Source organism: Telopea speciosissima, chromosome 2 (genome assembly GCF_018873765.1).
Source record: "Telopea speciosissima isolate NSW1024214 ecotype Mountain lineage chromosome 2, Tspe_v1, whole genome shotgun sequence".
NCBI classification, from domain to species: Eukaryota; Viridiplantae; Streptophyta; class Magnoliopsida; order Proteales; family Proteaceae; genus Telopea; species Telopea speciosissima.
Genome location: NC_057917.1, coordinates 2,890,358 through 2,902,692, shown reverse-complemented (window position 1 = coordinate 2,902,692; position 12,335 = coordinate 2,890,358). Strand labels below are relative to the sequence as shown.

Below are 12,335 nucleotides of genomic sequence, written 5' to 3'. Positions count from 1 at the left end.
TGTTGAAAATCTCTAGAACTGGTGCTACTGAAACAGACCATAATAGGCCCAAATTCACAGGATCGATCAGCTTATTTCCCCTTCACTTTCCTGCATGCTGCATCATTAATCTTCCTCCACCCCCCAAAAAAGAATCTCGATTCATATATCCTATATTTCTTTTCTCTGAGGTTCTTCTACCACAACCTAGACTTGATGCCCTTAAGGGTCAGCTTTGTAATATTTGTTTGTGTTACAAATTGGATTCCTTGTCTTCTCCTGGTCTTTCTGATGTCAGGATAAGCTTGAGAATATCATGACAACTGACATGCTTCATAAAATTCTTCTGTTTTGTAGAGGTGGATTTGCAACACTCAGCTATCTGGATGGCTGGTGTGTATTTGATGATTCTAATGCAATTCCTCGAAAACAAAGTTGCTATGTCTCTGACACGAGCAGAATTTGTTGAAGCTCAAGAGGTATGAAAGATGCTTACATACGCTGATAGCTTGGTGGTTCTCTTGCACATGGTTTGTCATTTATCATAAAATAAAGCATTCTGAAGCATTATTAAACCTACGTTAGTGAAACAAGAAAAGCTCTTGTAAACTTCTTTGAAATTTTTTAAAATATTACATGGTTTTGGATGCAAGGTAGATTAGGACTGTAATAGGGACATGGATACTGGTGTTTTGTGTCTGAAATGTTGCTTCTGGGAAAACTATACATGCCCTTTAAAGAGGGATGGCTCAAAAGCAGAATCTTGAGAACTCTCCTTCTTAGTGAGGTTATTTATGAAGCAGTTACTGGTTTTACAACAAACTGGGAGAAGACGAGCAAGTTTCCAATCACAGTTGGTTCACACCGGGCTGTCTTTGAGCACCTATCTCTTCGGATTGGTGATGGAATGGTCAACAAAGCATATAAAGGAGGAAGTTTGCTAATAATTTATTTCTCATTGATGGGACCAGAGTGGGAGTAGATACCAAATTATGTTCATGGAGAAGAATAAAAAATGAAGATATGAATGAGGAAGTAAAAACTAAGGAGTGTTGAAATAAATTTTTTTTTGGTGAATAATATATAATACCAAATCCCAGGAGGGGGCAGGGGGGAAAAAAGAGGGGGGGGGGGGGATATACAAAGAGAAGAGGAAAGGGAAGAGAAAAGAGAGAGGGAGGGGAAAGATACAAAATCAAGCCAACCTATAAAGGGGGAGGAGGCTGTAAAAGAGAGCTGACTAAACCCCAGGTAACAACTGTTTTTTTCCATATTGTACTCTGAAATAAATTAGCTAGAGATATCCTGGAAGTCTGGAACAACTGTTTTTTTTCCCGGTCATTGATAGATGGGAGTAGATACCAAATTATAATCAAATTTTCTGGAACAGTGATGCAGATTTATCACCAAACTGGGCTTCTTTTATTAGGAATAAGTCTAGGGTTGGGTTACATACATGTTGGGCCTTTGATCTTATGGGTTTCTAATGTAATAGGCCACTTTTATGGGCCTAAAATATGGGTAAATAGATTGCATACGGGATTAGCTCCCATACTTAGTTTTATTTCTATACTTAGGTTTTTATTTGGTGTTTTAAATTGAACCGGTTCAACCAATGGCTCAATTTAAGTGATTTTATTACTTTTTCTTTTAGTTGTTTAGTTAGGTTGGGTTAGGACTCTATTTTGAGCCTATTTCAGTTTCCTAGTCAGTTTAAGTTAGCTAATAGGTTAGGGATAGAATTAGGCCTTCCCTTTTTAGTGTCTAAGTCTATTTTTGAGTCTTCTATATAAGTTTGTAAGGGAGGCCAGCATTGAATACGAATTTGATTAATAAAAACTCAGCTTTATGCTTGCTGCCTTTGTTGCTGCTATTCTCTTCTATGAGATCCAGTCTTGTGAGTCATATCAAGGATTGAAGGACTGGAATCCCCAGTGACTCCTTGCATCTTGTAGATCGGGAGGTTCTTTCACTGTTCCAAGCTGCTGCCATTGTTCTCTACAATCCAGTAAGTTTGAAGTTGCAATTTTTATTTTAACCTTCTTCTTCTAATCCTCTAACCCTAGCCTACCTATACTGTTCAGCATTCCCCTGCATTAAACCTACTCCAAGTCCCTCTCCATCCATCAAACCTAGCCCTCCATTAAACCTGCAACTTCCACCTTCGAATCATAGCCTTTTTTTTTTTTGGATGAATAAAAGTTAAATTACGAAGAAAAAATATACAAGCCCAAGGGCAACAAGCCGAAGCTAGGGACTAGCTAGGGCGCAAAATAGATGTAGGGAGGCCCCAGGAGACAACAATGAGCCTGTTCCTTGGGGAATCCTTCACATCACAAAGGGGGAGGGATCTAACTTTAGATGAAACATAAAAAAAGATGGCCTTCCAAATCGTGTCGAAAGAGCGGGAGTTGGATGTCCATCTTCTAAGGTTGCATTCCATCCAAAGGTGAGAGATAGTGGCACAAAAGGCTAGCTTGCCAACCGAGTCACAAGTCGATTTCCCTCCGAAAGTCATGTCAATCCAAATCCATTCCCTGCTGAGAGGAAGAGGAGTGCGCCGACCGGGCCAACAATGGCGAAGAACATAGGACCGGATGGAGGAGGCAAAGGGGTAAGTGAAGAATAGGTGATTGACATTTTCATTCCCATTCCAATAGAGACAGCAGTTGGGGGGGACCTGAATATGCCGATGAATAAGGAAGGCTTGGGTAGGAAGGCAGCTAGCAAGGGCGCGCCAAGCAGTGAGGCTATGGCGAGGAATGTGGCCACGAAACCAAACAACTCTATGCTAAGGACAAGGGGTCCTTCTATGTCTAACGAAATCCCAGGCGGAGTGAGAGCTGAATCTGCCCGTATGGGATGGGAGCCACAAGATGGTGTCACCTCTACCACGATGCCCAGGGGGGATGGGGGGAAGGGAGCTCCAAAGGTCGGCGAGGGGGGGAGAGGAGGTGGGAGGGGACCAAGAGCCTCTGGTAATGATAGTATCAACATGGGCAAATCTGTCCAATCTGGACGAGTAGATATCTTGGGAGCTGACGATAGAAGAGAGGACATCAGAAGGGTGCCACTTGTCCAGCCAAAGAAAGGTGGTCGCACCATCATCATTCCTGCACGAAATGGCGTCCTTAGCTAAATGTCTCACCTGCAAAATTCTGCGCCAAACCCAGGAGGAGTCAGTCCCTGGGCTAACAGACCAAATGGAATCTCTACGGAGGAGTCCAGCATACACCCAAGAAGTCCAGATGGAAGATCTGTTGGTAAGGATCTTCCAAATAAGCTTGATTGACCCGGTAGTGTTGACATCTTTTATTCTCCTAAGCCCGAGGCCTCCTTCAGATTTTGGGACACAAAGGGAAGCCCAGCTCATAGGATGAAGGAACCTAGCAGAGTCCACACCTTTCCAAAGGAAAGCACACATAATAGATTCAACCGCCTTGATGGTGGCCTTTGGGAGGCCAAAAACACCACTCCAGTAAATGTTGCAAGACTGGAGCACCGATCTGATGAGCTCGAGGCGACCTGCATAGGATAAAAGCTTGGCTTTCCAAAGCTGCAACCTCTTGCGATGGAGATCCAGGATGGGGGAGCAGTGGTGGGCTGAAAGTCTGTCAGGGATGAGGGGATGGCCAAGGTATCAGATAGGGAGGGTGCCAATGGTGAAGCCGGTGAGGGAGGAGAGGGAGGCTTTGGTGGTGTCCGAAACTCCGGCAAGGAAGATCTGGGACTTTTGCAGGTTAATGCGGAGACCAGAAAGGCCCTGGAAAAGGTTGAGGGATGACAAGATGGATTCAATGGTGGGAGGGTCAATCTTAGAGAAGATCATGAGGTCATTCGCGAAGGCAAGGTGAGTCAGGTTGGAAGGCTTACACTTAGGAATGGGGGAAATGAGGTGGAGGTCGGTTTTGGATTGGATGCTGCGAGAGAGAACCTCAAGGAACAGGCAGAAGAGAAAAGGGGAAAGGGGGCAGCCTTGGCGGATACCGACCGAGGAGGGGAAAACACCAGCAGAACTGCCATTTAGAAGAACAGAGAAGCGGGGAGTGGAGATACAGGAATGGATCCAATTGACAAAAATAGGGGGGAAGGACATCTTGAGAAGGACTTGCGCGATGAAATCCCAACGGATGGAGTCGAAAGCCTTGTGGATGTCAATTTTTAGAAGAGCAGCAGGAGAGTGGGATTTGCGGTCGAAGCCTCGAACAATTTCTTGGCAAAGGATGATGTTGTCCGAGATGCTTCTCCCAGCAATGAAGGCAGATTGGTTGGAGCTGACAAGAGCATCTATGACAAGGCTGAGCCGATTGGCAAGGATTTTAGCAATGAACTTGTAAAGAAGATTACAAAGGGAGATGGGTCTGAAGTCAGACATAGACGAAGCTCCAGAGGACTTGGGGATGAGACAGAGGAAGGTATGGTTGATATTTTGGATCTGGTGAGGGTTGAAGAAGAAGCTCTTTATGGCACTGATAAGCTCGACCCCAATGATGTCCCAGCAAGTAGAGAAAAATCCCTTACTGAACCCAACAGGGCTTGGAGCTTTACTAGCCTTATGGGAGCGGACAGCGGAGGTGATTTCAGACTCGGAGGGGATGGAACTGAGGGAGCTGAGGAGGTGAGGGGGGAGGAATTTGTTGATAAGGTCAACAGGGAGAGGGAGATGGGAGGAGGGGGGCAAAAGATACCAGTGAAATAGTTTACAGCTTCGGTTTTGATGGCATCAACAGAGGAGAGGACCGATCCACTGGAGGAAGTAAGAGAGAGGATGGAGTTGGAGTTGGAGCGGGCCTTGAGAGAGCGATGGAAGAAGGCGGCGTTTGAGTCGCTGAGCTCAAGCAATTTGATTCTAGATTTCTGTTTAAGGAAGCTTTCCTCATGGGAGAGAGAGGAGGCATGGTTTGAAGCAGCGAGGATATCCTCTTCGACAAGGGAGGAGTTGAGGGGGTCAGCCTAAAAGCGGAGCTGGATGGAGGAGAGATTGTCCCGACAAGCGGAGACACGAGAAGAAATGTTGCCAAAGGTGGAGGAATTCCAGACGTTGAGAGCCACCTTGACATTTTTGAGCTTTTTGGAGAAGGCAAGGAGTGGGGGAGGAGAAGGACTGCACTGGGATGTTCCAAGCCGCTTGGACAAGGGGAAGAAAACCAGAGTGGGAGGACCACATGTCGAAGAACTTGAAGGGTTTTGGGCCAAAAGAAAGGTAAGGAAGGACAAAGAGAGATATGGGGGAGTTGTCAGAGAGGCCAGGGAGGTCAAAGAAAGCATAGGAGGAAGGAAGGGAGTATAGCCAAGGATCATTGACAAGAACTTTGTCTAGCTTACAGGCAACTCTGTCGGAGCCAGAGTGCTTGTTGTGCCAAGAGGGATCAGTACCCGACCATCTAAGATCGTTTAGCCCAGAGTCTTCCAGGCAGGAATTAAAGGCTGCAACTGCTTGGTGGTCTATAGGAGAACCACCCAATTTTTCGTGACTGAAGCGAACGATGTTGAAGTCACCTCCAATGCCCCAGGGGGAGGAACCAACAGAAGAAGAGATGGAACGGATATCCTCCCAGAGAGGGATTCTATCGGGATGGCGGTTGAGGGCATAGACCATGGTGAAGAAGAAGAGATGGTTATGAAGGTGATCAGAAATGCTGAGATGGAGGAACTGGGAGGAAGAGGAGGAGACCAAGATATGGAATTTTGTGGGATCCCATAGAACCCAAATGCGGCCAAGGGGGGAATGGTCATAATTGGAAAGGAAGGACCAAGAGGGGGCCAGAGAGTGAGTAATGCGGGACGAGTTGTGCTCGAGCACTTTAGTTTCAAGGAGACAGCAAAGGGGGGATTTGGAGGTCTTGAGGCGAACACGGATTTCAGCTTGTTTGGCCGGAGCATTAAGCCCACGGATGTTCCAAATGGTCCAAGGGATCATGAGAGGGGAGGAGGGGGCAGCCAACCAGTGGAGGAACTAACTTTGGACCCCGGTGGAACACTGCGGGGCCGGAGACGGTATTCACGTAAGGGGGGAAGCAAACCAGGGGGAGGAGGGGCCAAATGAACCGGTAAGGGGGGCTGGAACTGGTTCGGTAGTGCTTGGGTTAAGGGCGAAAAATGGGCTGGGGCTGGTTCGGTTGGGTTCATGCGGGTTGTGGGAAAGAGGGGATAAATGGGTTGGGGAAAAGTGGGGGTAAATGGGTAATTGGGTTGGGTCAACAGGGGACAATTTTAAGTGGGATGGGACAAGGGGGGGCCACGTGGAAAGGTTGACTGGGAAGTTTGGGGAGCAGGGGACAACGATGGGGTTAGGTGAGAGCTCGAAATGGGGGGGGGGGGGGGTTAAGGGTGTACTAGTGGAAGGGTCCAAGTCTTTCATCACAAAATTGGAAGAGGGCGAAAGGTGATGTGCATGAGGGTTTGCAGAGATAGGTTGCAGGCCATCGTAAGGGATCTCCCAGGGCTCCTGGAGAACCGGAGAGACAGCGACATCGCAGGCGGCTTCAGGATTGAGGTCCATGAGCGCAGCGAACTTGTTGCGACCAGCGTCAGGTGAGCTTCGTGGTAGGTGAGCCTTGGTTATCTCGCCAAGCGCCTGAGCCTCGTCTGGTTCCTGGCGGCTCCTCCGGTGGCGGTTCCTATGCTTTTTCTGGCCACGACAAGTGTCTCCAGTAGCAGCGAAGGCAGACGCAGTGATGGACTTAATCGCAATGGGAGTAGCGAGAGGACCAGCATCACCCGTAGTTACGATGGGGTCCAACGAGGTGTCTTTAGAAGTATCGAGAGAACCAGCAGTAGTAGGGCCAAGCAAGGAGGTCTCAGTGTCTAAAGAGATAGCAGCAGCCAAAGACGAAACAAGCACCTGGACCTCAGACGTAGCAGGTATGTGATTATCTGCGAGAGTCAGCCTCAACCAGGGTCACAGGCGCTAGCTGGGAAGACGAGTGCCTTTTGGAAGTGGGGGAGCCTGAAACACAGTTCTTAGAGGTGTGACCGAATAGCTTGCAGACAGAACAGTGGTGGGGCAGGCCTTCGTAGAGAACCCGCTGAGAGAAGGAGTGTCCATCTTCTTCCTGTATGGTGACGAAGTCCGGAGGAGTATCTTCAGCACTGAGTTCGACGCAAATGTGAGCAAAGGAGAGCCTATCCATTCTCTTGGTGCGCTCATCGAAGAAGAGGGGGTTGCCGATGGTCGATCCGACGATGCTAAGACCAGAGGGGCACCAGTAATGGAAGGGGAGCCCAGGAAGGTTAATCCAAATTGGAATGAGCTTGAGATCGATCCTGTTGAGGGAGGAACGGTGATCCCACTGCCGGAGATATATCTGCTTCTTCCCAATCTGCCAGGGGCCACCTTCCATCGGCCGAGCTTTATCGGAATAGCTGGAGAATCTGAAGACGAACAATCCACTTAACAACAAGTAAATGAAGACTGCGCCAGCAGCTCTCCATTGCTTCAGAAGGGAGGACTTGACAACATGGAAGGGGGGGCGACTACCCAGGAAGTACCCTACAAGGAAGTTTATAGCCAAGATCCTTGCCAGAAGACTAAAAGGGATTGTGGACCCACTAGTCAGTGACAACCAATCTGCTTTTATCCATGGTAGAAATATTGCGGACAACATTCTTCTGTGCAATGACATTGTCAGAGGCTTTGACAGGAAAAACCATGCTCCTATCCTTATGAAGATTGATATCCACAAGGCCTTTGACTCTCTCAGGTGGGATTACATTGCTCAAGTTATGTACAAGATGGGGTTTCCTATGGTCTTTGTTAATTGGATCACCTCTTGCATCTCGACTCCAATGTTCTCGGTTTTGGTAAATGGCAGCCCGACAGGCTATTTTGGTGCTTCGGTGGGTATTCGTCAAGGCTACCCCCTCTTCCCCTACTTATTTACTTTGGCTTTGGAAGTCCTCTCCAGAGAAATCCAGATTAGTACTGATCAGTTGCATATCTCTCCGATGGCCATGTGCAAAGCTCTCAATCTTACCCATTTGGCTTTTGCCGATGACTTGATGTTCTTCTCAAAGGCATCGATTACCTCTCTTGAGTCTATCTTGCTATGTCTTCAGCACTTCCATGAGCTATTTGGCCTTCGCATCAATCCGGCCAAGTCCTTGTTATTCTTTGGGGGGGGGGGGTTTCTGATTTAGACAAATCAGCCTACTTGGAGATATCAGGTTTTCTTGAAGGCCATTTGCCTGTCAAATACTTGGGCCTCCCTTTGATCCCGGCTAGACTATTCGCCCATCATTGCACCCCTATGCTAGACCTCATCAGGAAGAGGCTGTAGCTTTGGAAGGGCAAGCTTCTCTCCTTCGCCGGCAGATTGGTTCTTATCAAATTAGTTCTGGAATCTTCTTACATTTATTGGTCAGGCATCTTTGGGCTTCCTCAAGCTGTTATTAAATCCATGGAGTCCCTCATGGCCTCTTTTCTTTGGAAGGGCAATGAATCAGCTAGATTTCTGCATCCTATCAGCTGGGCAGCAATGTGCCTCCCCAAAAAAGAAGGCGGTCTAGGCATTCGTAGAATAAAAGAGGTGAACTCGACGGGTACCATCAAGCTTATTTGGAGGATTGCCTCGAAGCAGAAAAGTATCTAGGTAGATTGGTTATATTCGGGCCTTCTTTGCCAGGACTCAATCTGGACTGCTTCAGCCTCCTCCGATGCCTCTTGGGTTTGGCGTAAGATCCTTGCTAGCAGCCCCCTGGCCCTCCAAGGTATTCACTCTTCTATTGGCGATGGGCTCTCCTCCTTCCTTTGGTTGGACAACTGGCATCCCAAAGGAATTCTCCTCCATTTGGTCTCTCCAAGAACCATCTATGCTTCTGGCTTCAACAGGCTTTCCTTAGTGGCTGATATCATTGATCAAGCTGGCTGGTCTCCTCCTCCTTCTCCCGCCCTTTATCTCATCTGGAATGAGCTCCCCACCATCTCCAGAAGGCCTGCTTTTAGGGGTGACTGTGTCTCTTGGAAGACAAGCAACTCTTGCTCTTTTTCTTCCAAGGCTGCTTGGAACCTCATCCGTTTGAACGGCCCTTTGGCGCCTTGGCGCAAGCTGCTCTGGTTTAAGTTTCACATTCCCCATCACTGCTTCACTGCTTGGAGAATCTTCACCAAATGCCTCCCAACTCAGGCTTTTCTTCGCTCTAGGCAGATCTCTGTCTTTCCTGCTTGCTGCCTTTGCTGGAACAATGCTGAAGACTTGGATCACCTCTTCTTTGACTGCCCTACTGCTTCCGCCATCTGGAAAGGTATCTTGTCCAGGTGCTGGCCTTCTCGCAGAAGAATTCTCCCTTTCTCAAGGGAATGGATTTGGATTGACATGACCTTTGCGGGCCGCTCTATTTGTGACACAGTAGGCAGATTAGCTTTTTGTGCAACTCTCAACTACATTTGGATGGAGGCAATATCAGGAAATGGACCTTCAACTCTCGCTCCTACCAGAAGATTTGGGATTCCATTTCCTTTGAAATCAAAGCAAAATTAATGCTACCTCCTCCCTCTTGTTGTTCGTACTCCCTAAGGAATAGGCTCATTGTTGATTCCTGGGGTTTATCTAATGTTTCTTTAGTTGCTACAGCTGGCCTTAGCTAAGCTTGGGCTGTGTTTTTATTTTTTCTTCTTCCCCTCGGGGCCCCTTGTGTTTTCTTTCCTTTTGGTAATGAAATTCTTATTCACCAAAAAAAAAAAGTACCCCACAAGACAGCTTTGCCATTTTGAGATTTCTTCGTCGAGTATCCCTTTGGGACAGAACCCAACCTTGGCCTCATCAAGGGAGGTAGGAGTTACACAATGGAGAGGATGTCCAGCAGGTTTAGCAGAGGAACTGCCGGAGAAAAGGGAGGACCAGGGTTTTCCAGCAGGGGTACAATGGTCGACAACAGGGGTGGAAGGGTCAGGGTGGGGAGCAAGGGGACAGGGAGAGGGAGGGTCTGGATGAGAAGCGGAGGTGTAGGCAGCGATTGGGGCTGCCGGAGAAGGGGGGAGCATTTCAGAGCATCTTCTAAAGAGAGATCAGCACCCAACCATCTAAGATCGTTTAGCCCAGAGTCATAGAAGTTTATCTGGGTTGCTCAGTTGGCAAAGACCAACCACATCAGAAAATCTTACTATACCAGCAGTCAACAAAAAAAAATGGTTTACTAATTCAACTGCCTTCTCTTTGCTTGTTTGCGAATCATAGCTTAGTTTCTAAGCAACCATCTTCCCACCATCAGATCTGTCCCAAACTTTCAGCCTACATCCACCACACTCCCCCCTACACTCGATCCTACTTTCAGCCCAATCAGACCACTCAAACCCTAATTCCCCTCATCTACCATAAAACCCAAAACCCAAAACCATTCTAAAGTCTGTCTAGCCCTAATTAATCATCAAAACACCACCAAAGCCTGATCGAGTCACCCCCTACTGCCAGCTACACTCGATCACAAACCCTGCCCCAAAGCCCCTTTCTAAACCGTAGAATTAGCCTCGAATCTGAAACCTAAAACCCTAACCCTAACCCTAAAACTATAGAACTTCTAAACCTATCCGAACCCTACTTTCTTTGTACCATATTAATCCCCTAAACTTGCATATTAAAACTATATATAAACCATACCTGAATTCCTAACCCTAACCCTAATTTCACCCTAAGCAACCCCAAATCTGCCTAATTCGCAAACAGTTCCAGAACTCTGATCTTACCTGGCTCCTATTAGGCCTTGCGTATATAGGACTACATTAAATTGGTATCAGAGCTATGGCGGAGGGAAGCTCCAACCAAGCCTCGAAAGACCCACCTCCATTCGTTTTTAAGACCCAAGTTCGTCTACCCAGTGGGAGCACAACCATATTAATTGTTGATGAGAGGCGACGTAACAATATTATTTCACAATCCGTGGCGGATATGTTGTCCCAGTCTAGAGAGATTTGCATCATGCCTACAGGTCAAGTCTTTGTTGAATTTGAGCATTCGTCATACTCTGACAGTGCTTGGTGTCAGCCGATACCATCACCAAGGAGCTTTATTGCAGTAGGTTGTAATTGGTTGGACGAGCGACAAGGTTGGATTGAACCTGAAAACAACTCATGTATCCTACGTGATTGACATCATTTATACCATTGTTTTACTCTAAAAGGGTTACAACCAAAGGTGACAACATCGACGGTACAGCCACAGGGAATGCCAAACGTATCAACTCCAACGCAAGTGATGCAGATTCATCACCAAATAGGGCTTGTTTCATTGGGAATAAGTCTAGGGTTGGGTTACATACATGTTGGGCCTTTGATCCCATGAGTTTCTAATGTAATAGGCCACTTTTATGGGCCTAAAATATGGGTATATAGGTTGCATACGGGATTAGCCCAATACTTAGTTTATTTTTATGTTTTTTAATTGAACCGGTTCAAATTGGTTGCATCCAATTGGTTCAATTTAAGTGATCATGTGACTTTGTTAAGTGGTCATGTGATGTAAGTTGGGCTGGATTAGGACTTTATAAGTCCAGCCATGTTTTGAGTCTATTTCTTTTAGTATTTTAGTTTCCTAGTTAGTTTAAGTTGCCTAATAGGTTAGGGATAGGGTTAAGCCATTCTTTTTTTGTGTCTAAGTCTATTTGTGAGTCGTCTATATAAGTTTGTAAGGGAGGCCAGCATTACATACGAATTTTGATTAATAAAAACTCAGCTTTATGCTTGCTGCCTTTGTTGCTGCCTTTGCTCCATCGTGAGTGTGTCTTGTGAGTAATATAAAGGTGAAGGGATTGGTGGACTCCGATCGACTCCTTGCATCTTGTAGATCGGGAGGTCTTTCTTCTTATTCAATCGAGCTTCTTCAAGCTGCTGCTGCTGCTGCCTTTGAAGGAGATCAAACTAGTAAGTAATCTTAGTTTCCTACATATATCCTTCCCCTCTTCATCCTCTAACCTAATCCACACCCCCCTCCATCCATCAAACCCTAATTTCCATTAAACTTGCAACTCTTAACTCAACTAGGACTCCCTCATAACTACAGATCTGGCCATCAATTTCGAACTATACTTCCAGCCTATATTCTCCACACCTCTGCCTACACTCGACCTTAAACACAGCCCTTAGTCTCCACTACAACCCCTCCATTCCCCCACACCATTAAACCTAAAATCTGCAACTCAATTCTGTCCAGAATTGCAGAATTTTAAAACCTTCCCAAATCCTATTATTTTTATACCATATTGACCCCCTAGACCTGCCCATTAAAGCCATATAAGACCCATTTCCAAATTCCCATCCTAAACCCTAGAATTGACCTAAATCCTAGTGCTGTCCATTTGAACCAGCAACCCCTTTTGTTATTTGATGCTGTTGTTTGGCTCCTAGTAGGTCTCCTACCTATCTA

At 46.6% G+C, this 12,335-nt stretch overlaps 1 protein-coding gene across 3 annotated transcripts in view; it reads left to right on the top strand.

Moving 5' to 3' along the window:
* LOC122649802 (sister chromatid cohesion protein SCC4) overlaps positions 1-12,335 on the top strand; it is an 89,853-nt gene that overhangs the window by 25,140 nt on the left and 52,378 nt on the right. For all 3 annotated transcript variants that reach the window (XM_043843037.1, XM_043843038.1, XM_043843039.1), the window contains one exon: positions 337-458. In XM_043843037.1, coding sequence (XP_043698972.1) covers positions 337-458 — 122 coding nt within the window. The remainder of the gene's footprint in view (positions 1-336; positions 459-12,335) is intronic.